The sequence below is a fragment of the Lycorma delicatula genome, chromosome 4 (genome assembly GCF_047948215.1).
Source record: "Lycorma delicatula isolate Av1 chromosome 4, ASM4794821v1, whole genome shotgun sequence".
In the NCBI taxonomy this organism is placed as follows: Eukaryota; Metazoa; Arthropoda; class Insecta; order Hemiptera; family Fulgoridae; genus Lycorma; species Lycorma delicatula.
In genome coordinates, this window is record NC_134458.1 from 215,620,822 (window position 1) to 215,648,054 (window position 27,233).

A 27,233-nucleotide genomic window follows, 5' to 3' on the forward strand; every position below is an offset into this window, starting at 1 on the left:
CTTTGCATATTTATAATATTAATAGAAGAATAAATTAATGTAATTAATTTTCGAAATAGGTCTACACAATTCATACTTATGGGCGCCGGATAATGATGTGACAGCTCATTTTTTTTGTATCTTAAAAACTCGTGATTTTTTGAGGGAGCCCCAAGAGATGACATTACAAGAATATATGTAGGCAAGATAAATATTTAACAATGAGATAACAAGCTTAGCCGTTTATTAAGGCGCTTCAGAGCAAGCAGTTCGCCTTTATTTTATCATACACGAAATCAGTTTGATCATTCCACGAGTAATAAAACGCCCATAAATTTCGCAATGTGGGCAACGTAAAAAGTATCGTTCTCATTAATGGAAGTTCTATCCACGCCATCACCAATATTACGTCTACCTGTAGAAGCACATCGCAAGAATATTATCCATATTTAATGTTTGTTCGTTACAATCCATCTGATGAATAAGTTTTTTAGCTGCTATCGTACAACTGATGTATGTAGAATTGTAACCGTCCGAAGTTATCTCGATTCAATGCTGGAGTCCTGAATCTTTTTAATATATTGAAAGTTTGTATATGTCCTTGAAGGTCGGATATATTCTCTAAATTGATGGACAAAGGTAAAAAACTAGGTAAACTTTCTTTGCTACTAAATATTTGATTAGTTTTTAAAGCAGAGATAGTTTGGGAAAAATAAATCTATAATAATAATTCAACTTTCACTAAGTAAGGGGTCTAGAGGAAATCGAACCTTTTTAACACCATTGAGAAAAAACTTTTACTTGTGGTTGAAGGTAAAGTACACTTTCAAAACAAATGCCTGAAAACTTCAAATTTTGTTAAGTGAGTGCGAGAGGTGATGAGCAAGCTGTCAAGGCCTATAAACGCAGCGACACCAATGCCTAGTAATATTGTTCAATGTTCTACTAAGTAACCAGACATGTTTAAACATGACATACGTTAACGTAACGTAAAAAAACCATTGTCGGGAAAAACAAAAAAGCCTCAAGCTGTCTTCAAACTTAATAAGCAAAGATAATAATCTACAATATTAAAAAAAGATTATTCCTACCGCAACACTGAAATGTAATGTTATAAAAACAAAGAAACTCCTGTATTTATGACCGAGAATGTTTACTTAAAGTAGTCTCCATAACTTAGTTTAGTCCGTAAATTATAGTTTATTGGCAAACGCTTACCTAATAAATAGAAGGTTGAAAATGATGTCCATTCACTTCTATGCACTTATCAACACGTTTGACCGTGTTCCTGGTTACTCTTGTTAGTTGTACCTGTCTATTTCTTGGGTGGCATTGGTAATATTTGTCTTCAATTCCTACAGGATATGTGGATTGCTCCTGTAAACGATTTCTTTTATGTATCCCCACAGAAAGAAGTCGGGGCTGGTCAGATCAGGGGATCTTGGTGGCCACAATCCTTTAGGAATTACTCTTCCACCAAAACATTTTTGTTGCATATGCATAGTAGAGCGCTGTCCTGTTGCATCCAGCAGTCATACTCATCCTCTTGTAATAAGGCTATGAACTGTTGGATTATTTCTTGATGGACGGCAGAATCTTCAGTTTAAAAAAAAAAACACGAGTCCTATTTTTTGTTGCCGTGAAATCGCACACCATACGGCTATTTTTTTGTGGGTGTTGCGGAGATTCAAAGAAAATGTACGGGTTTTCAGTACCCAGGTCCAATAGTTCTGACTATTAACATACCCACCAAGGTGAAAATACGCTTCATCTATAAAAACACTTTATCCAAAATGTCGATGTTGCCTCTAATGAAGTTCTTCAATTATCGACAGTAATGAAGTCTTTTAACATAATCAGCATTAGTTAGCTCGTGGAAAACCTGCATTCGATGTCACATTTCAGCATTCTCCTCTCTGCAGTGGGCAGAACCTAGTGAAATGTTCTTTTCCAGTTTTGGTCTCCGCAATGATTTGTAACTGCCGCTTCAATGTCCTGCACACCTGTGTCGTCGAAACTGATCTGTGACCGGCACGTTTCTGGTCTAACACCGAACCTGTTTCAAGAAATTTTTTAACTAACTTCTGAATAACACTTTTCACTGGTGCTTCCTTTTCAAATATCTCACTGAACTTTCGCCGAAACAGTACTTGAGATTTCGTCTCTAAATAAGTTTCCATCGCCGAGTACACGTTCTTCAATAGTTAGCAATTGAAGAAGCACTTTAACAAACAGTACACGGTTACCCAACCTTGATCAAAAGCCAATGCTCGTCACAGACTGGCAATACTCAAATGTGCAGGCAAAAAACAGTCCTTCCCACTCCACCTCCAGTCGTACCAACATCTTCTAAATTATTTTACTCATCTCACACCAATATATGCACTTTAACAAAAATATGCATTTAGTATAAACTACTGAGTGACAGGGCCTCTTTTAAGTTAAACACTTTGTACAAAACATCATGCTATAGTATTTAAGTAAATGTTTATAAATAGCGGTACAGTAGTAAGATGTAAAGTAACAAAAAAAAAAAAATAAATAACTGGATTGGTAGGAAGAGGGTTTGTTTAAATGCCGTACGAAGTGACACAGAGCAAGATGTAATAGTAGTTGCCAAAGGATACTACTCGTCTGGAGTAAAAACCAACGAAATCGATGAGCTAATTAAAAATGGTCATTAAATTATTAAAACTAAAAACCGACTTTAAGAACTGTAAAAGGGAAAGGAAGCGGTTATGTTTAGGAAATAAGTTATACACGTCGCACAAAGACCACAGAGAAGAAGACTATTCGGTGTATAATAAAAAACCACTATGAACAGTTTACAAAGACAAATTATTTTGAAAAATCCATGCTGTAGATTACATGTGCTGTAAATCATCGTTAGAATTTTATATTTTAGTTCAGTTATTATAATTTATGAAATTTAAAGGGAGTGCAGTATACAATATTAATATAACATTCAATGAGGCAAAGAAAAAAACAGAAATTTCAAACTATTCTTACTTCTGTCTTTTTTCTTCTATATAGTTTTTTGTCAGTAGTTGTATTTGTTCTTTTTTCAAATAGAAGTTATTTAAATTATCTTATTAAAGATAAATCCTATTAAAAAAAGTAATACTGATAACATTTTATATCTCTTTTATTGTTGAAATAAACATTTTATTTTTTATTAATATATATATATGAGGAACAGATAAATAAAAAATTTTTGTTAATATTTTTAGAAATTGCTTTAAAGCTGATTATGATTAATAAAATTATATGGTTTTTTAATAAAAGCAAAAGAATATTTAGTCAAATATTGTTTACAAGTGAAGATTTATGGAGGGGAAAATGGGAATATTTTTATTTGTTATGGTACGACTGGTATGTTGGTAAGATTGAATCACAATAGTGGGGGGTCTTTGCCGTTTCTGCAGTACGGACATTCATTGATCGCGTACTGAAGAAAGCGTCGTCTGTTTTTAATTTTATCAAACAGTTGTGCTGTTTGCTTGGATTAGTGTATTGTGTTGAAAGTGAGTGGTCGGGAATTTAATTAACCCGACTTTTAAAGAGAGGTGAATGTTGGTGTGATTTGTTTATTTTTTCTTTTATCTGTTTTTAAAAACTTCCAAGCTGTGGGGTTCAGGGGCCTTTTTCTTGCCGCCGCAAGGGATGTACTATCCGGTAAGTTTAAAGTTGTATACTTTTATTCTTAATTCATAATAAAATTTCATTAATAATATTCTGTTAAAATAAAATCATGAATTTATTAGGTAAAATTAATATAAAGTAATTTAAACGCGATACATCGTTAGTTCATTGGTATTTTAAACAAGCTAGGTTATTTTTGTAACCTTCAATTCATTGTGTCCATTCTTTATTTTATTCTCCTCTAAAATGCAGTATACTATAACGAGAATTCTTACGCATCGTTTTACACAACAGCATGGCCTATCTTGTAACATGTAATTCCTATCAAATTTCGAGTAATATTTCACTAATATATTTATGTGCATGGAATTAATGAAATATTAATTTTATAAAATAAATTTTATGAAATGTAATTTTTTACATAAAATTTATTTACCTAAATTAAGCAAATTTGTTACGTAGGTGTGTAAACAATTTTTAATATAAGTAAGTTTTACTGTTTGTTTAATATTTCTATTTATTAGTTAGTAATACATTATATATTTATTGTTTAATGTTTGTTTAATATTTCTATTTATTAGTTAGTAATACATTATATATTTATTGTTTAATGTTTTTAATAATTTCAGAAAGTAATTCTACACACTCGGTTATGTATGTAATCTTGAATATTAAATTAAAAATTTCTTATATTTTTTATTAATAATATAATTCTTTAATGTAATAATGATGCTGTCGAGAAATATATGCTATATAATAAATCTTCCGTTACCGGTCATCGTTTGTATTTTTTTTAAATTCGTTTAATCCTGTAGGAATAAAATGAAAGTAATTTTTTCCTCTTATGTGGTATTTAACATTTATTATATTTTTCAACGTTGGAAATTATTATTTAAAAATTTACCTTAAATTTTATTAACTGAAATTTATTTAAAATTAATTTTGTTTTTATTGAGAAAATATTTTTGATTTGTGTTCTAATGGATTTAAGGATAAGACGGAATATATGTTGATTTTTTTTGAAAAACTTGCTTGTTTCTAATAAGTATATGTTTTTAAGTTTTAAATGTTAGAACGAAGCGTTGGTGTTCTATTTACAATAGCATCTACTAGCCGGACATGAGGCAGACAAATATTCATGCATACATAAAATGTTTTCCCTTCTGCACTGTAGTATTATAAAGTTGGCAACATTGCTTTTTATCCCGCTCCTGGTTAAAACTTACTGTCCGACTATAAGATATGTTGAGGTCATGTTTGTTTGATATATTTAACGCGTGCTGGTTTTTTCTCTACAGTATTTATATAAATAATTTGTTATCTTATTTACTATTCAATCATTTTTCTCTGTCTTTTTTTATTTTCGTTTTCTTTGTTATTTAATTATTTGTTATCGGTTTTTACTTATTACATTAACAAATAAAGCCACTTTTTTTAAATATATTAAAAAAGAACAAAAAAAGAAAAGAAAATTAAGCACATTGCATACAAATTTATTATTAATTGTTGCGATAGTTTTTCTTTTGTGACACTTGTTTCTGTAATTGTACTTTAAACATTTTGCTATTTATAATAAAAATATTGTTTTAAGTTGCTAGTTTTAAATGAAAAATATAATTTTTCTGATATATTATCGATGTATTTAAAGTAATACGTAATCCGTTCGTTGTAATTTGGTGGTGGCACGTATCTTACCTGCTGCTATACGTCCTGTAAAAAAAAACCCCTTCATATAATTTAATCAGGTAATCGTACATGTATTAGATTTTTTTGTATTTATTAAAAAATGCTTTTTTTTTGAAAAATATAAAAATAAATTGTTAACTATTTGTCCTCTTGTCCGTTTATTTAATTTTTTTCTTGTAGTTATATTTTTTCTATAATTTACGTTAATTGTGTGCAAGTCTACAAAAGAAAAAGAATCATTAGAAAATTATTTCGGATCAAGTTATGCGTTTCAAATTTGAATGGTTTTTAATTACGCTCCTAATTTTATCATCTTAAAAAGAAATTTAATTGATTTAGAAAGTAATTTTATTGTCCTTTGTAAATAATTTCAGAATAAATAAATATCGATTTAATTTTTTCTAATATCAGAATAGAAATAAATAAATACCCTCGTAGGGATTAATATATTACATTATAACGGAATTGTAAAAGCAGCTTTATTAAAACTTTTTCTAATAAAAAAGAATTTTACAAGAAAATTTTTTTTTAACAAATAAAAGGTAATTTTTTTTTTAATTTTGATTTCTTTTGGGTTTAAACTGTTTTTACTTTTTAAGAAACCAAATCTTTGTTTGATATTGATCAATAACGGTTTTTATAGAATTTCGGTATTGGATTCCATACAGTTGTAGTTAAACAAAGATTTTTTTTTTATTATGAGATTAAACATGATGATGCTGTAAATTTAAATACCTTGTTGCGCCAATTTACGTAATTTAGTTAAATAACTTTTTATGATATGGTCAGCGATAGAGGCAGAAATATTAACAGTTCTGAATGAGATATGCATTTACTGTTTTTTTCCTTCCGATGATTTTGTTTATGGTAGGCAGCATGGGTTAGTTTTTGTAGCATTCTATTAAGTCCCAGGGTTAATACCAATATTTAGCGCGAAAGATATTGTTTTGGCACGATCTTGCTTGTTATTTTGTTAATGTAATGTTATATATATATATATATTTTTTTTTGTTTCGATGTGAATTGCTTCTTTTATTATTTATTTTGTAAAGGAAATGTAAAATTCCTTTTCATAGACATTTTTTTAATTATGTGATTGACCATGAGTGTTCTGCAGCTCATTATATGAATTATGAGTTTTTTTAATATTTTATAAAAAAATCTGTACAATAAAATTATACCTGTTGATGTTACAGGACCATCCTAGATATTACATTTTTATTAAAAACAAGTTTTAGATCATTTTTCCTTAAAATGTCAGGGTAGTAACTGTTTTACTTATGATTTGAAGGAAATTAAATTATCAAGGTATAAAAATTGTAGATTTTGAATTAAAAATAATATTGTTTGCTTACAGCATTCGGAAAATACATAAATCCTTTAAACCTTATTAATTCATTACAATTAATGTTAGTTAAATTAATCTTCAATATTAGTCTTAAATGCTGAGCTTTTACTATTCTTGTAACGATTGATTATTAATTTGTTGAATTGATTTATATTATTAGGCCTCATATATATGTTTACAGAATGATTAATTTGAAACGTAAGTTTATTTTATGTATACATTACGTAAAATATATAATTTTTTTTTTGGCTCAAAGAAAAACAAAAGAAAAAAAATATTAGACGTTAAAAATCTAAAATTAGTTTTATTATGACCTAACGTTTATATATATATATTATTCCTTCTGTAGTGTTATCCAAATAATATTAAATTTGTTGTAGGAAAGGAATTTGTGTAAAACTCACTTACTACGTACCATTTAAAGTTATCAATGGCCTTTGTACTGTAAAACTGTAATTTAATACTGTACAAACATTTATTTTTGGATTGAAATACCTCGTTACGTTTTAGTATTCCCAGTTGTAAATAAACTTTCTTGTTTAATAGCTAAAGTAAACGTATTTTGTTCCCTTTTTAGAAAATGTATTAATTATATGTATATAATTTATTTTATTCTCTAATTGGATTTTTTCCTGAGCATCATATAATTTTTCCTTGAGTTACCAATTATTTTTTATCCCTGCAGTTTTTTCTATTAAATCCTGATGTAATTTGTGCAATGTATAATTTTTCGTATCGATCTGAATAAAATATTCTCGAAGATTTTTATTCTAATTACATTTAAAATAAGATAAAATGCTGTTCCGACATTTGCAGCGAAATACAGCAATTACAACTAAAATCATTATAACTAGGTAAAACAAGGTTTTCTTGTTTTAGGTTTAACACAAGAAATACGTAATTATTAATAATTTTAAAGAAAACATGAGATTATAAAATCTGTGTAGGAAAAAAAAATTGGAATGGTAATTAAAATTGACTAATCAGTTTAACGAGAATTAAAAAACAATTTTTGTTTCTCCTGAATTGCTTAAAATAAAAATATTAGCTAAAATTAACTATTATCCATCAAAAAAGAAGAAAAACTTATTATTAAAAGAATTTTCTCAATTAATATTTTTAGATAGATTAGTAATTGTGTATCCCTAAATGCCTTAGAAATACACCTAAATCTATAAATCTTTTTGTTTCGTTGAGGATATAAGCTAACAGAAATTTAGAACCAGGACGGTTTTAATATACAAAGTGTACTGGTTTTGGATGTATATTTTTACGACGCTACATTTTTTTAATATGTAATCACGTTTCCTTTTTTTGTTATCGTCATTAAATAATTTTGTTAAAAGCATTTCACGGTTAAACGTCGTTATTAATTACAATTAATTGTATTTCAATGCTGCTGGTGTTAATGGTATTGTGTTGATGTTAAATTCTCGATTTCGGTTTCTTCTCGGGTTAAATTCATTATTTTGTAAGACGGTATTACGTTAAATAAAAATATCCCGTAACGGTTAAATTATAAAAGAGAATAGATGACAATCGTTGTTTAACGAAAAAAGTTTCAGAATTTTTAAGACGTAGTTTGTAAAACCTTTGCTCCCATCAAATCTTTGTTTAATCCTTTTCGTGTACACTGTTGCAGTTAGTTCATTCGGTGTTGCCATATTTACGATACACATAATCGGAGTGGTAGTGCGTGTTTATATTCGTCCCCTCTGCCGAATTGGGTTCCTTGAAAGTACTACAGTACAATTTTGAACCTATCAAGTTTTTTAAATTAATATTTAAAAATCCGTTGTTTCTTCTTTACTGTGTGTTATCGTCGAACTATAATTAACATTTTTATTTCTCTTTTTTTACATTTTTTAATTATTATTTCATTTTTAAGTCGAAACACAAGAATATTTACAATAACAGTTATTTAAATTACACCTAATAACGTGAATTTACATCATAATGCGCATTACTTTATTTAAACACATTTCCTTATATTAATGTTTAAAAAAACTAATCTGTAACTTTTGATTTATACTTTGTGTAACACGAAAATAGATTTATTTTATCGATTCATCATATGGTTATTTGCCAAGGCAAGACGGTCGCATACCATATCCGTCCTCGTTGACCTGTTTGTACATTCCCGGTTGAACGTTTGTGTTCCTGATAGCTTCAATATCGTTTTACCTCGTTTATATAACTTTAAACTTTCCGTCTTTGTGCACTTTCGACTGATATTTTAGCACTGTTTTATCATTCCTTTTCTGACTATAATCAGAGTAATTTAGTTTTTCCTTCTACCTATCCATTTGCTATTCTCCGGTCTTCTTGCGCAAATGCTTCGAGCCTTTCTTTTTTTTTTAGTCTAAGTGTTTCACATCCGTTAGAAGTACACTCCAAACTGAGCTAATCCCAAGGTATTTCTTCGAGTCTAACTACAAGTCGGTGTTTTTTTTAGCGATTGATTTGGTACCTAAATGTACCGCGTTGAGCGTTCATCGGCTTATTGCCTACTATCCGTATTATTTTTGTTTTGGTAACCCTCATTTTCAGTGGGAATTTTTCAGATGTAGGGTTTTTTAATAAACATTAAAAAATATTATTTTGTAAAACCTAAATACGAATAACCTATAATACCTATAAAACGAATAAAATAAGACAACTATGTTTTGATATTTTGTTACAAAGATAAAAATGAAAAAAGTATGTATTGCGGTAAATCGTTCAAATTTCCTCCGTAACACGTAACTTTGTCGAAAATTAGTTTTTTTTATAAGAGCGTGTAGATATATATAAATAAACACGTAGTCTGCTAAAAGCGTCTAGGAAAGGTAAAGTTTAGATATATTTTTAATCTGTTATGTATACAAACATTGTGGCTTTATTATATGTATATTTATGAAATCAAATATATTATGATAAATTCAACTTTTCGCTCATCATGAATTTTAATCTTCATTACTCGAAAATTAAAATAGTTTTATTTATATTTATTACACGTACAATGTATCCTTAAAGCTATTTTTTTTTAAATTTGTAAATAGTTAACGTAGCTTCACTAATACTTCATAATGTTCATAAAATAAAGTGTGAATTTCATTATTCTTTATCCATCATTAAAAGCTAGTAAAAAGATTTATGTATATGTACCCTATCATTATTTGCCATTTGGAATTTAAGGGGAAAAATATACGGTGTATATGTACGCTGTTGAACCTGATTCAAAAATGCGATTCAAGTGATCATTAAAACGTTTACACTAAAACTGGTTTTCCTTCAACCATGACGTTGTTTGGTATATCTTTTTTTTCTTGTAAATAATTCTTATAACTATAATGTAAAACCTGTATCCCTAGTATATGTCTTAACATTTATTTCATTATTTACTTGAAATATGGAAGACATTCTATCATAATTATTGTAACATAATATACAATTATGCTGCGAACTCTGTGGCGTGCGCAATGAACTACTAAACAATTAAATATGCGCGATCGTGTTTACGATAAATAATCAGAAATTTGCTATCAAATTTTCATAAATTTTGAAATAAACCTGTTTCGTTTTACGTTAATCGATTGCCTTAAACATTTTTTATTTCAACACTATATTCATTTTAAATGAATGAATCGAGCGTGTTTTCACAGCTTTTATTTTGGTCGATTTAAAATTGCGAAATACATAATAATTTTATTTTAAAACCAATTTCTTCTTTTATACTTTTTTATAATAAATGTATATCTTTTTTTAGTGGTAGTAGCTAGAAAACAGATATAGAAATCAGAAACCTATATAAGTCGGTAGGTAGATAAGAACATCTGTTTTTCACTGTTTTCTCTCGTTGCTAGATTATGTGTTATTTTTTCCGTAATGTACATGGCTGAAATTCAGTTGTCTTTTTACCAAAGTAAGTAGCTTTTAAAACGTTACTGAAAAGCTGATAGTGTTAAGAAGGTTTAAATAGGTTGGACAGTGGAATATGGAACGCCATAACAATAGTAACAATTGTACGAATTTTTGACATGTTTGTAGGAATGGAATAGTAGAAAATGAAAATAAGAGACGAAGAAAAATCGCTATGGGTAATGAAAATGCTGTTTAGTAATGCAAGTCTCTGGCAATGTTTTTGTGAGACTGGTTTTAAAAAAAGACTGTTTATAGAATTCTACTAGCTAATAGGTGGAGTAAAGATGATCCAGACACGCGAGTACAGGTTTGTTAGTAGTATCGGGATAAGTGTGAAACGGATGAAGGGTTTGAAGATTTAATTATTTGGTCGGAAGAAACCACTTTTAAGATTAATGTGGAGAATTAATAGAAATAGTAGTCTTTATTGGAGTAATTGAAAGCTATTCTTAATCGAACAGAAACCAGTTGCATTACAAGGCCTAACAGTATGATGTGCTTATCTTCTAGAGTTCTGCATACCGTGAGGGGACTGCCACCGGCATCTCTTACGTAGTAATGCTTCGAAACATCGTCCTACTCTATATAAGTAATCTTTTACTTGGTGAAATGTACTACTTTCAATGAGATGTACCTAATTTTTATACCTGTTACAAATTTGTTTACTGTTTACCATTTAATGAATTAAAAAAATAATTAATCGATTAGCTTATATTACTAAGACAGAAGTTTAATCTGAAAATAAATCATTTTCTTTTTTGGGTAAGGGGTAGATGGAAATGCATTTACGCTCGGAGTGTCGGGCCCCCGCTGGAGGTCTTATCCAACTGTCATCAGCAGATTACCGATTGAAACCATCCCCCTTTCTACTTGGACTCGACCCGGAACCGTTTAACACATTACTTCTGGCCGAGTCCTCTTACCCTATCCTGAGAAGGCCGATACTTAATTTTCGCCTTTTTCATGACTATCCAGGTCGCTCTTTTTGGTCCTGAGAATGCTCCTGATAAATCGGGCCGCACTCTTCCAGCTGCTTAGGTCACGGTGCATCATGGCAACCACTTTGTGGGAGCTCAGTGCTCGGAGATTCGCCTCTATTGTCGCTCGATGTGCCACCCACCGAGCACATTTGAAAAAGGTGTTCTCAGCGTAGTCCCGTACACTGGAACAATAGAGGCAGTCCAGGGACGGCGCTTTCCTTATGACATGAAGATAAGTGTGGAAATAAGCGTTGTACTCCGACTCTCCATGCCGCCGCTCTGATCAGAGGTAACTTGCCGTGCCAGAAACATACGAGTCCGTTCTTCCTCGGCGATGACCTCCCGCTCTTCGCCTGCCTGTCGCCTCGTGTAGGCCGCCTGGCGTTCTTTTGTTAAAAGAGCAATGGAACGGCAGGCTCGGAGACCGTCCGAAACGCGGAAACGACTCACAAGGCCGCGTTGAACCTGCGCAACCCGCTTCCGGTTTCTCTCGAATCTTAATGCGTGGGCCCACAGTTCCGCCTCGTATGACAGGATGGAATGCACTGTGGACATCAGCAGTCGCCGTCTGCTGGCCATCGGTCCGCCGACATTCGCCTTGAGCAGGCTGAGAGCGGTTATGGCTCTCGCAGCTTTGTCGGCGGCACTCCGAACCTGCTCAGCAAAGCTGAGTTTACGGTCAGTCATCATACCGAGGTCCTTGGCGGCCGGGTTGGTCTCCACAACGTCGTCTCCGACCCGCAGGGGGAGGAGGGTGTCAATACCCTTTTTTCGTTAGAACCACGAGCTCCTTTTTGGTGAGGACTAGAGACAACTCGTGGTCGTCCAGCCAGGCGCGCTAACCCTGTCCATCGCTCGGCTGCGCCTCATTTGGGCGCGCTGCACGTCGCGGTCTGCAACAAGTAGCGCAACGTCGTCAACGTACCCAACCAAGGCCGACTCTTCAGGCAGCTCGAGCCTCAGCAAGCCGTCGTAGACGGCGTTCCAAAGGTCGGGACTGAGAATCCCTGCCCCGCCCCCGACGTGATCGCGGTCTCGTAGAGGAGATTAAAGGTCAAAAAAATTTTAAACGGAAACTTTGTGAAATCATATTAAAGAACATCTGAAAAATACATCGGTCAAGTACGACAAACCTAACTAAAGTGGCGGGGCTACTTAATAATTTTAACAACTAGTTTGTAACGTGGGCTACAGTAGATCGCAAAGTTAAGTCTTATGCTAAAAAAATATATTGGTTTGAGATAGGAGTAATTACTAAATTTCATTTTTGTACGTTTAACTGTTGAAAAGGTATTCAATAATTCTCATACTTTGTTAACACCCTATGTGGCCTGTGCGTGTGTAGATAATTTTAGTTTATTTTTTTAGGGATTTCAGCCACATTCTCCTGCAGAACTAAATAAATAACAAACTCACTTTTGCTTAAATAAGATTTGAAAATTAGAATTTTTTCCAATATAGATTAAAACTTGCATACTAATATTATTTGTGAATCTATAATTAACCCGTATATATATATATATATGTATATGACAACCTTATGTACATTATTCATAATAAATTTTTACATATTCTGTGACCAGGAAACCTTCTAGTCATTGTTTGCGTGTATTTACTTTTGTATTTGTTAATTATTGTTATTTAAAACGTAATTTTCACTATATAATCTTGATTTGGTTTATTAATTTGGTCGATATTATTTTTTATTTAGTTTTTTCCTGATATTTGTTTATTTTTTTTTTTATGAATCATTAACACAGTATAGTCTGTTTGATTACTCACCAAATTAAAAGCGCGCTTTCGTCATTTTCACATTATCAGTCGATCATTTAAACAGTTTTAAAATGTTTATATTAAATTACCCGTATGAATTTCGTCAAATAATATAATGGTTCACGGTCAGATATAAGTACACGATAAGTGTTCGTGGTGTTTGACAATTTTATTATTATTGTTATTTGATGATGTAGTTAAATAATGGATGTTTTAAAATATATTGACATAATGTTTAAATTAATTATCGAGTAATATCTTGAAACTACAAAAGGTGTTTTAGTTGGTAATTTCATTAATTGTTTTGGTTTTTTAGTTAAATTTATCGGTTAAAAATAAAGCTATGGGATGAATCTTTAATGTTTAATATACAAATGTATAACGTTCAGTATTTTCATAAATATACTTGTTCCATAAAAACGGTTCATTTTATATGAAAAAAGTAATTACAAACATCATTTAAACCATTAAAATTTATAGATATATGTTTATCTAAGTCGTTAAAATAAAATCAACTATTCTGACGAAAGAGAAATCTCTGTCAAAATACATAATGTAGATAACGAATAAAAGCATTAAGTAATTAAAAAACAATTATTTTTGATAAAATATAAAAATTCACACTTAATTCACCAATGACCAATTTTGATACGTTTTATTGTTCTGGATTTTCTGCTTGTGGTCCGTTAATTTTACAGATAACGTGTTTTTTTTTTAAATCGCGTTACTTAAAGGAGTTTTTCATTGATATCTCTTAGTATTGGATTTTAGTAGCATTTATGTGTGGAACTACAGTGGCTGGTGAATTCTATGGTCCACGGATGAACCTTAAAAAGAGCCAGGTCAAGTTCAACGAGTTTGCCGAGGAAAAACGTTTTTTGTTTGGAGAAGAACACGCACAGGTCGATCGTTCCATATATCTTGGCCGACGGATGTGAACCGATGGTGATACAATGATAAAAGTTGAACCACGAGTTGTTAAGCTTGGATGGCACGCATTCGGGAGACTTAACATCGTTTTCAAGAATAAATTTCCCTTCTGCTTTAAAAATAAAGTTTTCGATCGATGCATGCTGCCATTCCTTATCTGTAGAAGCAAAACTTGGACGTTAACCGTTCAGTCATTACAGAAACTGCGGGTAGCACAAAGAAATATGGAACGATATATCATCGTGAAAGTTAAAGAAATCGGAGGGAAGGCCATGTAGCAAGAAGAACTTCTGGCAGATAGCTAAATTAGCACTTAAATGGATACCATTAGATGATAAACGCCCACGAAAAAGACCAAAGGCTCGTCGGATTGATGATGTTATCAAGTGCATTAGACTGATCGGCAGAAATCGCACAAAACCGCATTAGTTGAAAAAGTTCTGAAGTCCTGCAGTGGATCGTTAGCGGCTGAAATGTTGATGATATGTATTTAAAATAGCTTGAAGTCATTCTGTTATTTAGAGTATTTACGCGTAAACATTTAAGAAATTTATTTGTAAAACGTAAAAATTATATATATTTGTATATATTTATATGCTCGGCAATAATCTACGTATTTTCTCTGTGTTCCGTTTCTTATGGTTATGAAACGTTGATGTAATGCTTTGTACTTACGTATTAACGCCACCGCAGCTACAGCTTTATTTAAAATTGAGTATTTATTTTATTGAGTCTATTAATTTTAAGAAATGGTTATTTATATTTATTTATTTTATAAATATAATTTAACCAAATTTAACCTACGCTCGCTTCGTTCGCTAACCTTGACTAATTAACACCGTAATTTTTTGAGTATTTATTTAATAAATTCAGTAATTATTGCAATTATTTATTATTTAAATAACAATAATTACTGAATTTATTTAATAATTACTCAAAAGATGACGGTGTTAATTAATCAAGGTTAGCGAGCGTAGGTTAAGTTTGGTTAAATTATATTTATAAAATAAATAAAGAGACTGTTTTGAATCTATGTTAAACTCTATATCGGCCCATTTTCCACCGAAATCCGATTGACTACTTTGTTTTTAAATAAAGCTGTAGCTGCGGTGGCGTTAATACGTAAGTACTTAATGCTTTTACAAAAAATTTCATTTTAATTCGGACTGCGGTTTTGTCGGCTGCTGGCTAGAAGAAGGCCGACAAATATGGGCAATATTTGGTTGCGAGGATATAAAAGAGAAAATAATCCACACCAAATACGGAAGTATTTTAATTCCTTCTTTGAAATAGATTTTTCTTTTCTATGCATTTCGGCATCAAATTAAGGATTAGTAAATTTTGTTTAATTTGATTTCAACCTCTTAATTTAGCTTAATTTTTAAATTTAAAGAATTGATTTTTTTTTTATGCAGAAGAATTGAAGAAAATAATTTTAATCTAATTTTATAGGAAATTTTTAATTCTTTCAGATGATGCCAAGAACTTTTAAGCGAATGGTCGCAGGAAGATAGTACAATTCTAATATATATATATATATTCTAATATATATATATATATATATGTATATGTGTGTGTGTGTGTTTTTAAGTTAAAAAAACTGCACGCTTTTTGTTTGCATACTCTGTTTTTTTTTTAATTTTCATGGTACTTTTACGGGCGTTATCATCAACTACCGTGATCATTCTTTGCATAGGAGGAAAATGACGTATTCATTGTTGAGTTGAAGCATGTTTATTATACTTAATTACATAATTCTTGTTTTTAAAGTAGTTTTTTGCAAGATATAATTTTTGTTTTTATTTTTCAGGTAAGCTTTACTGTTATTGTGATAAATATGACATTTTTTAAGTGGTGAGTAGTTTTATATTAAATAATCATCCAATCTTCTCTCTCTCTTTCTCTCACACTGAGAGAGAGTTCATTTTATTTTTATATTGTTGACAGTGAGGCTATGTTATTTTACTAGAGCAAATGTTATACTTTGTTTTTAGATTAGTTACTGTAGCAATGACGCTTATAATTTTTAATCTTATGAACAATGCTGATGATATAATAAAACTGGTAATTACTCTGATATTGTCCCCGTTTGTGAAAGTTACTTTAAACGGTATATGTATCTTACACAAGCTTTTGTGATACTAAGGGTGGTCGTAAATAATGAAATTTGTAACTATTAAACACCTTTAAAATAATAAATTGTTTTAATTGTATAGTTTAATTTAAAACAAAAAAAGTAGTAGCTCTACTCTACAGAGAGATTCAAATTATTTTTAGTTAATTTATTTTTCCGTTTAAATTTAAAAAAAAAAAAATTATTTACTTGTTTATCACTTAGAGGATCTCTTATTTCGTCTGTATTCCATTGCTTCATTTATTTATTATTCCCTTTCTATTTCCTGCTTTGGAGCTCTTATTCAGAATTCCAAAAAAATGTTTAATATTGAATTTGATGCGATAAAAGTTCTTGATAAATGTAACTCAAATTTTTAATCGGGATTAAAGTTTACCCCCAGTAAAATAATCGGAAAATCAGGTTTCAAATTTCATAAAAATATTTCCAACTTGTCTGTAATTTTTTCCTTAGCGATTTTTTTAGTTTTGTCTTCGGAATGAGCATTCTTGGATTATTTGGTCTTTAGTTGTATTATTATGGATTTTACATTGTGTAATCCTTGTGGACGGTCTTTGGTTTAATGATTTAAAGCCGCTTTGAATAGTACATAATCTGAAGGGTTTTTAAATAGTCACATAAAATGGCATTTGATACAAGTCAATATTAATTACAATTCAGCATATATCAGGTTCATCATATTCATACACGGAGAGGTCTGGTTTAGGTTTATCATTTAAATATGTAGAATATATTTTTATTTTATGTGAACTATATATTGTAAAAAAAGCTGTAAATAGGAACTAACAAATAAACCGAGCAAATGCTTAATAAGTAGACTTGATAAGATTCGTTGGCATCGTATATTAGAACATTTTAAGCTGTGCGAAATTGTCACTTTTCGATCCACTCATTTGAATGTGTGCGACTAATATCTTTACTGGAACCAAATTGATTATTATTTATGATTTTCTTAACTTCCACCGCCATACTTTAATAATATTATAGTTTGTGTATTATTTATTTGGTACATTAATATTTAGGCTGATGACACATTCCTCAAATAATTATTTTGAATGAATGATAATTTCCTAAGTATATGCAATCATAAGTCTGCTTAATACTATTACAGAATTTCCTGCAATTTATAAAAGATTTTTTTTTGTTGGAAAATACTGTTAGGAATAAAAATTAGAAAGCCTTTGGACAATTTTTTTTAAAGAAATTATTATTTATTTATTTTAAAATAATCGATCGGACAGATATATGTAAAAACAAAGTCGTTATTCTTAATTGAGGCAAAAGAAATAGAATGAGCTGGTTTGTAAGGGGTCCATTCAACTACGTATCTGAAGATAAGATGTGAGGGTCAAAGTTTATAGTCAAATTACACGTGCCTGTGATAATATAGTGTTTTTTAAAGAAAAATTGAAACCGTCTTAAAAAATAATTGTATTTCTTTGAATTGCTTTTACTTCCCATAAATAAGTTGTTACTTTATTGAAAGGTGTGTGCGTGCATGTGTGTGCACGCGCCCTAATAACTCAAAACCTAAGTAACCGATTTCACTTAAAATTTCACAATTAATTATATTTATTTGTCCCCGGGGTGTTTACGTATTAATAGTTGCATAATATTTACGAGAGGTTATCTCTAAAGTAAAGACCGTTTTATTGTAAAAACCTTTATTCTGAAAACATTATAAATATTTTTTATTTCTCTTAAACTACATACCTTTGTGGTACTTCTCTATATAATCGGCACATAAATTAAGCCATTTATCGTAGCTATACACCAGGTTCAGTGTACCCTCGTCGTGTCGCCAGTCCATTTAGCCATTGATTAACAGCATTTTTAAGTTCATAGTCACTAGCCGATTGCTTACCGCTCAAAAATTCTACAATTTTCCAAACGGATGGTATTGGTTTATTTTTGGTTTGCTTGGCATTTCTCTCGCCACCACCTCATTCGGTCGCCCTAAAGCATAAGACCGAATGTCTCTGCCACGAACGGCAAGTGAGCGTCGAACAGTCGACCGCCAGTACCTTAACATACTCCTAGAGCTTACCTAACAAGCGTGTGCGGACTAAGCGTGGGGCCATACACCACAGGCTTACGTGTCCTAACCTCTCACTTGTCATATATTTGCTAAAATGGGTAGGCGCACCCCGTCACCTACTAAAGATTTATATGAATCCATAATAAAATTTATACCGTCTAGGCATTAGTTCGCTGAATGCCAGCAACTACGTGTCTACCGTTTTATAGCGCTTAGAGCCATAATAATTGACTGGTAGTCAGCCGTACTCAGGGTTAGCTTCCCACGGAATGCGGTAAGTCTTTCCCTTAAGTAAACTACGGATGCCGGTTGAACAAAGCAACCGCATCTAGGAACTCCCACACGGTCCGACAGTGCGGCTCTCGCCACACTGATTCGCCGCTTGTTGGCCTATTTTCCCCTTGACCTCTAAGTTCCAGGGTGCCCCGGTCTCGGCCTCCCCAAGAGCAGGGCCGCACGTGTTCATTTAACTGGACCTCCCCGCAGACGCACAGCTCATCAGCTGTCAAGAGGAACCGAAACAGATAATGATTCGAGTTAACGTGTTTGGTGAGCACCTGTTGCCCTTAAAAACATGTTCGAGGCACACCATCCCTCCAGATCATGTATAAACTTATACAAGGATCTTCCCTTAGTCGTGATGTTCCATTCCAGCTGCCATGCTTCCATCGCGAGGCTCTGCAGCCTCTTCCGCAGGCGGGAGATGGGCTGCTGAACGTAATTTAGATCCGGTCCATTGTGATGACCGTTCCGCTCCGGTACTGGCTCGGCTCGAAACCGCATCCCAATTACCTCGACCTCCCGTCCTCTTCGCAATCTCCATACGGCCGCCCGAACTTTCACCACTAAATTCATTGGGAGAACCTTTCCCAACACGGTGGTAGCCTTGAAGGAGGTTGTTTTAAAAACACCAGTGCATTCCTTAAATTTTGAAGAAGTGCTCTATTCATATCCAACCTATGCGCCCAAACTGGCGCCGCGTAAGAGGTAATGCTTTCAAAGACACCTTGGTACACCGTGTACATTTGACGGCCCGACAACCGATAGTCTTTCCGAGCTGTCCTAAATTTGTGCATCACTGAGACGACGTCCGCCGGTACTTATGAACTCTAACTCGGGCTGATTACACACCAAACCACAAATAAATTGTAATCGCAAACTAACAAACAAACAAATGGTAATCAGAAGGAGATAAGTCCGAAGTATTTAGTGGGTGATCGTAAATTTCCCATCCAAATGTTCTCAGTAACTAACGTGTCGGATCCGCAACATGCGGATGTTCAGTGTCGTGCGGCAGGATGACGCCGTCGGTCAGCCGCCCACATCGCCGATTTTGAATGGTGCCCCGTAACTTACGTAGAGTTTCGCAGTAGGCTTCTGCATTTATAATCGTTCCACGCGGCATTTCATCAACAGTATGCCACACCGATCCCAAAGGACGGGCCATCATTTTGCACCCAAATGGCTGTGGCTTGACCTTTGTCGTTCTGGTTGGTGATTGAGGATGACGCCATTCACTTGACTGCTGTTTCCTCTCCGGCGTGTGATACTAAATCCACGTTTCATTGCCGGTAACAATCGAATTAAGGAACTCATCACCTTCAACTGTGTAGCGCATCAAAAATCCCAAAGCAGATACCTTCCAAATTTTTTTTGTGACGTTCCATTAAGGCGTACGGCACCTAAAGTGCACAAACCTTTCTGAAGCCTAAATAGTCGTGAAAAATGCTACCGATAACAGTTCTTGAAACATCAGGAAAAAGAAGAGCCAGGTTGGAAATCGTTGAGCGACGAAGTTTTCTGATTTCATCATCAACAGGTTTCAACAAGTCCTCGGTGATTATTGAGGGCCTCCGTGAACGTTCTTCATCTTGCACATTAATTCTGTTATTTCTAAACCTTTCACACCATTTTCGGACGTTTCTTTCTTAGCATTATCATGGTACACAACAACCGACTTCTTATGAATTTCAGCCGTCTTAAAGTTTTGATGGTTTAAAAAACGTATGACTATTTATTTCACATTCGGCGGCAACATCGATTTTCCTATTCATTTTATAATGTAATAACTCACGTAACCAAAGATACTAACGCGACAACTTACAGGCAGCAACGCAGTATGTACATTACCAGCGTGGCCGTGAACGATACAGGTTCGGCAACCTCAAGGAGAGAAATTTCCCACCGGTCTTTACTTAGAGATATCCCTCGTAATTATATAATTATTTAATATTTATATTAAATAACTGTCTGAGGAAGTCGATATTAACATCGACAACAATCTATATAGGCAGCGACAATCGATCTAGACGATACCTCTCGATGTATAAAACGACATTAAATTAGTAAAAATTATATTAGGTTATTTATTTATACGTTTTTTTTTTATGATTTAATTCATTCACTCAAATTTAGCAGTAGCGAAGCATTGCCTGCCGGTTTTACTAGTGGATGTATGTATATATTTATATATATATATTTAAAACGAAGACCAGCTCTTGGATAAATGAGCTTACTAAATCAAAGTTAACCGACGGGATGATCCCCCTTTTGCCGTACGAGCATATACGTAAACAAAACAAAAAGCAATAACTGGAAAATAATTCATTCATTTCGTATGAATAGTCGTCGGTCATTCCATATGTAATATAATCCATTTCTCTAGAATCATACGGTAACAAAGGGCGACTGCCTATATATTATTACAGTTCTTTCTAGATACTATACCCGACCAAGCACCTTCCGTTTCGTCCAGAATCATACGCTGTCCAAAGGAGAATGTTGTAGAAGTACGATGATCTAGTCTACATATTGATCAGTGTACTGATAAAATTATGTCATACATTTGTATTTAGATTTTTTATCTGTAATTTTTTGTATTTTAATTAAAAAAAAAAAATATTTAAACTACAAGTTAAAAGCGTGGTAGATAAAGATAAAATTTATACTTTTAGTTCATTCCTGTGAATTATTTTTTTCTTTTTGCTCCATTAATATTTGACATCAGGTATTTGTGTAGTATTATATCACGTACAAATGACAACGTATGCTATATTTTTTGAATGTTTAGTATTAATACATATTTCATTGTCTAATCCTGTTATTTGTATTTCATTGTAATATTATAGCTGTTGTATAGGCGTTAATGAACTGTAATAACAGAAGCGTTTTCTTTTGTTAGGTAAAAATATATATGAATATTTCAGTAACGTAAAATATTTTTGAATTAATATTATTTTTATTGTACATTCTATGTAATAAAACATTGTTTTTATTAAGTTAATATTCTTTAATTTTAATTAATCGCATAGATATATTTATTTTTTTAATTAATATTTAGTAATCGCAGTTGGTAGTCTAATTATTGTATATAAAGATGTTATTAATTTGTTTTTTTAAATTAACTTCGTATACTGTATATCAGAAATGTGTATACACCGAGGTTTTTTTTGTAAGTTCATTAATTAATACAATTGTTATCCTAAATGTAAACATATTTGTTGGTCTTAATTGTTATCTTTTGTAAAATATATCATTACCGTTAAAAATTGTAAGATTATTTTCATAGTTTGTTTTTTATAAATTATTTTAAAGTTAATTTTTTTTAAACCGGCAAAGGGTAGCAAAAATTTCCCCTTACCGCGTCTTTGATCTTATTTCAAACACACCGTTAGGTTTTTAAATATTAATGACTTAATTAGTGTTTAAAATCGATCGAATAAATTATGAAAACAAATAGAAAAAAATTTAGATAAATTTTGTAAGCAATTTTAGAAACTGTTTATGCGATTGTACCTAGAGTTTTGGTTATATTTCACAACCTGGTATCGAATATAGCAATGTTACCTCGTAAAAATAACCCCTTGTTTATTTTCCTTATAAGGGAACACTAATTATGTCTTCCGCGTTAATTTTAAAATCTAATTAATGATTTTTCAATTAATCTTATAAATGTGAAATCGCCTTGACAATTTTACGCTTGTTTTCATTGCTTACTTTCAATTTTTTTTAGTCAACGGACTATTTAAATATTAGGTAAAAACTATTTAATAATAATGTTGAATATCCAACACCTCTGATTCCGATCGACTTAAAATTGTGGAATTTTAGATAATATGAGTACTTTTAACATACTAAAGTTCAAATTTCTACGACCTTATAAAAAGTCCAAAATTCAAATTGGCGAAAACTACTACTCCCTCTTTTTTGATTTTGCTCAATTTAATGCCACCAATGTCCCCGTATATAGAAATTTTTAAACTTTCGAAGAGTTTATGTTGAGCCAGTCCAGAAATACTACCAAACACTTACGTACTTACTTAATTGGAAGAGTACGTACGCAATCTTCCAAAAATTGCTATATACTTTTTTTTCTTCACATTTTTGGACTCCCGGATCGTGAAACGTCGACATTCCCAAAAACTTGAATTCGAAATTTTGGACCGATCTATGTATTTTTTTCTTTATAGTTATAGCGGCTGTCGGTCTACAGAAAGTATATTGTTTGTAATAAATTATAATCAAAACGGATTATTTTAACTGGTTATTTTCTAATAACGATAAAATTATGTGCAGATTGTTTTGAAAATAAATGTATTGTAAAATGCGGAGATACAAGATGGCAAGATCTTGACGTGCATTTTATTTCGTATGTATGAGGAATCTACTTACTTTTATACCTGAAAGGAATCTGGCAACATTGGGTACACTCCTTCCTATTTCCCTCTTTTGTAATCTTTAAATTACAAAACCATTAAACCCGACTGAATAACAACAAAAAAATCCGATTAGGGTATTTAGACATATCTAAACAGCATGTCCGGTTTCTTTATTAGTTTTAATTAAAACTTGTTACTTGTTTAAAGAATTGTTACATATTTAAACAAAACACTTTTGAGAAATATATTTGGATATTGAGAATACTTGAAACGATTCCGTTACAGTCGATCTAAGTAAGAACATTGAGATACATTATACCTATAAAACAGGTTCCTTTTTTCTTTTTTTTTTTTAAAACCTCAAATAAATTATTCAAAAATATTATGAAGTCTTTATCAGTAAACATAAAAATGAACATTTTATTTCAATTCAGAATGCAGTTTATAAATTTAAATTAATAAGTTTTAAAAACTAACTTAAAGTTACAGTTTACTAACTTTGTTATTTTCTATGAAACTATTATAACTGGTGTTAAACCGGTGGAGGGACGAGTTGATGGTTGTTCCTGAAATATATTTGTAACTTTTTTACATTTATAAAAGTTATAATTTTTTTACGTTTAAATATGAAGAGAGGTTATAATTCTTTTTAGAAAGACTTTAATTTAGCACGTTAGTTAAAATACAATTTCTACTTGATACTAAGTTGTAAAGTCTGGTATTGTTAAATTGATTTCAGCGTTCGACGTAGTTTTGATTAGAATTTCGTTTGAAAACTTTTATATAATAGTTTTTGACAAGCGTTCTAGTAACTTCTAAAATCAATTGTATTTAAATTATATTTAGTTCTTAAGTTAAAATAAGCTTATATTATTTTATCAAAAAATAAATAACTTGATTACTTTCGAACGTACTTAAAGCCCTTCTTGACCTTTTTAATAATCGTTTTAAAATATTTAACCTTGTTGTTAGACTTCGTAGTCGTTTTGTTGTGATGTTCGTACATTTTAATCAACTTTTAATTTGCGTAGATTACACTACCCAAAAATGAAAATGTTTTAGGTTCAAAAATAGCTTATTATGTATATACACTTACTGAATTCAAAAATCACCATGAAAATGACCGATTAACGCTTGCTTTGGAGATACAATGACATGTCATGTCATTTTTTACCCGATCTACATTTTTAGTCGGGGGTAATTTTGTTTTTGGAGTTTTTGTCATACCTGTTAAAGGACAAAACACAACGTTCTCTAGTTGTTTGTAGCCTACAAACATTATTACTCTTGCTGTGACTAAGTCTCATATTGTTTGTGTTGTAATTTGTGTAGAATTTCCGGTTTAAAGTGAAATTTTTTTTAAAAATCAAAATGCCACGAAAATGTGTAAATTCAGTGAATAATTTTTGTTACGTTTTGGTGAAAAAAACATTTTTGTCACAGAAACGCAATCTGACACCTCTTGTGAAGACTGCCTATCAGCATTATTTTGGTATGAAGGTAGGGGACCAGGATAAGTCATGGGCCCCACATATATGTTCCAACTCTTGTTCAGTTATACTACGAGAATGACTAAAAAATAAAAAAAAACTATTATGACTTGGCGGGAGCCTACAAACCATACAGAAAATTGATATTTCTGCTTGACTCCATCTATAAAGGCAGGATTGTCAATAGAGAAAAGAGGAACGGTTCAATGCCCTAATCTTCTGTTTGCTGTTTTGACCTTCCTTACATTCAGATAGTTTACCAGTTCCTACTCCACCCCAAAATTATGAGCTTGAAGTAGAAAATGAAGACAATGTGGAAGAAGAAGAACCCAATAGCTTTCCACATCCCATGAGTTTGATTTTGATGATAAAGATAATAAACCCCACAGACTGAGTCAACCGGAATTGAGTGATCTCATTCGGGACTTTGTCGAAGGAGAAGCAGAACTTCTAGGGTCAAGACTACAGCAATGGAATCTTCTCCAACGTGATATCAGAGTGTGACAGTACAGACATCGTCGTAGGGATCTGTATTCTTTTTTTGAGAAGAAAAAAATCTTATTTGCTGCGACGATAATGGCTTGATGAAATGTTTGAATTTGAATCACGATGTAACTGATTAGAGGCTATTCACAGACTTCTCCAAGCTTAGTTTGAAAGGTGTATTATTTCACAACGGCAACCGTCTTCCTTCTATTCCTGTTGATCATGCAGTTCACATGAAGGTCCCGATTGGGGGTTGAATTTCCGTACCATGCGTATTCTTTACAAAGGAGTCTGTGAGGCCATTATGTTGTACGTTTTGCCCGTCTGGGTTCATCGTATGCGGTACTAAGGTTATAGGGACATTCTATTACGAGCCCAGCGTCTTCTTTTGTTAGCGGTTGTCGGCGGTTACAGGACTGTCTCGCGAGAGGCAGTAACTGTGATCGCAGGCATCATACCCTTGGATATTTCGTCTACGGAATGTAGCCAGCGGTAGGTTGCAAAGAAAGGGAGGCCTTCTTACATCAGGGCGTATGCGTGAGATCGAAGACAAAGGGTTTGACTCTTGGCAAGCTAGGTGGAACGATTCTTCTACTGGTCGTTATACGCATGGTATATTTCCTAATGTTAGAGAGTTGCGAGCGGTTAGTTGGGTATCCCCCCAATCGGCAAACAACGCAGTTTCTCTCCGGATATGGTGCCTTTAGGGAAAAATTGGCTAGGTTTAGGTTGGTTGACTCCGGTTATGTCCGGACTGTAGGGTCGATGACACTGTGGTCCATGTCCTACACATTTGTCCCAGGTACGAAGCTGAGCGTACCAAAGTTACTAGGGAACTCGAGAGAGTGAACTCCTTCTTGAATCTGCGAGTCAACTGGAGGACTCGCAGTAAGTGGACAATTGTTGCTGGCTTCCTCGCTCTGTGCAGGACTGCCGAAGCGATTTAGTAGGTGATAGGGACCGCCTGGGCAGTTGACTGGACGAACGTAGGCGCTTTGGCAGCATGCCTCGGTTAGATTTAAGAGGTGTCATTTGATAATGGAATTAAGCTGTCGGCACCCCCTTGTCCCGGGGGTGCGGTCGCGCTATTAATACTTTTAGTGGGAAAGTTGTTGTGGTTAGTTATTGCCTCGACTCCGAGACATTCAATGAAATTGGCTCAATAATGGTTAGAACTAGGCGCGGGGTCTTCAATCCGCGGTTAGGTTTCTAGCTTAGTTCCTGAGGGCGACGTGGTAGCTGCAGGTGTCCGTTGTCTTCTTCTGAAGGCATAAACCTAAAACTACTATCACGGGGTGAATTTACCGATGCAGATGTCCCTCGTGGCATCTCAGCGGGGCCTGAACTGAACGCTGTGGTATGTGATCAGTTTGAGGGCGATATGTCCTCCGTTAAAGCCATTACTGGCTAGAAACGGAGGGGATGGTGTAGCGACCGGACACGCTACGAGGCGGAGTCATCTTCCCCCCGCCCCCGGGGGGATTGATTTCACATGAAGGATATGCAGCTGGTTTAGCCGAACGATTAAAGGGACAGTTCATATGAAGGAGACATTGCAAATATGGCAATGTTCCTAGACTCAATATAATTTGCTGAACACAATTGGAAAATCTGTGGCGATATAAAAGTCATCGCTGTCCTCTTAGGATTGTAACTGGGGTACAATGCTGATTTTTATGTATGTGGGACAGTAGGAATAGGAAATCGCATTATATTCAAGCAGACTGGCCTGCTACAAATCTTAACTCTACCATGAAAAATGTCGTTGCCGAACCTCTCGTGGATCCAAATGATATTCTGCTTCCACCCCTTCATATAAAGCTGGGTTTGATGAAAATTTTTGTCAAAAGTATGAACCGAGAGGGACAGGCCCTTAATACTTTCCTACTTTAAGTGATGCAAAGTTAAGGAAGGTATTTTTGTTGGGCCTCAAATTCGACAACTGTAAAGGATCCTGCGTTTGACCGAATTTTTGAGGGGAACGAAAAGGAAGCTTGGGAAGCGTTAAAGGGAGTCATTCATGGATTTTTAGGTAACAAGAAAGAGATGAAAGCTGCAGTCAGTTGGTGACAGCACATCGGTTCGAATCCGACTTTTTATATATTTCTTTTAATTTTTTTTTTTTTAAATTTAAATGTATTGATGTATCTATAATTATTAACCTCTGATTGTAAAATATTTTTTAC

General features: G+C 32.8%; 1 protein-coding gene across 13 annotated transcripts in view; it reads left to right on the plus strand.

Annotated features, from left to right (window-relative positions):
* Positions 1 to 3,413: 3,413 nt before the first annotated feature.
* LOC142324279 (RNA binding protein fox-1 homolog 2-like) overlaps positions 3,414 to 27,233 on the plus strand; it is a 557,441-nt gene continuing 533,621 nt past the window's right edge. For all 13 annotated transcript variants that reach the window (XR_012756257.1, XR_012756258.1, XM_075365183.1 and 10 more), the window contains exon 1: positions 3,414 to 3,654. Coding sequence is in view for 11 of the 13 variants with exons in the window: in XM_075365183.1 (XP_075221298.1) it covers positions 3,643 to 3,654 (12 nt within the window). In the remaining 2 variants the exon portion in view is untranslated. The remainder of the gene's footprint in view (positions 3,655 to 27,233) is intronic.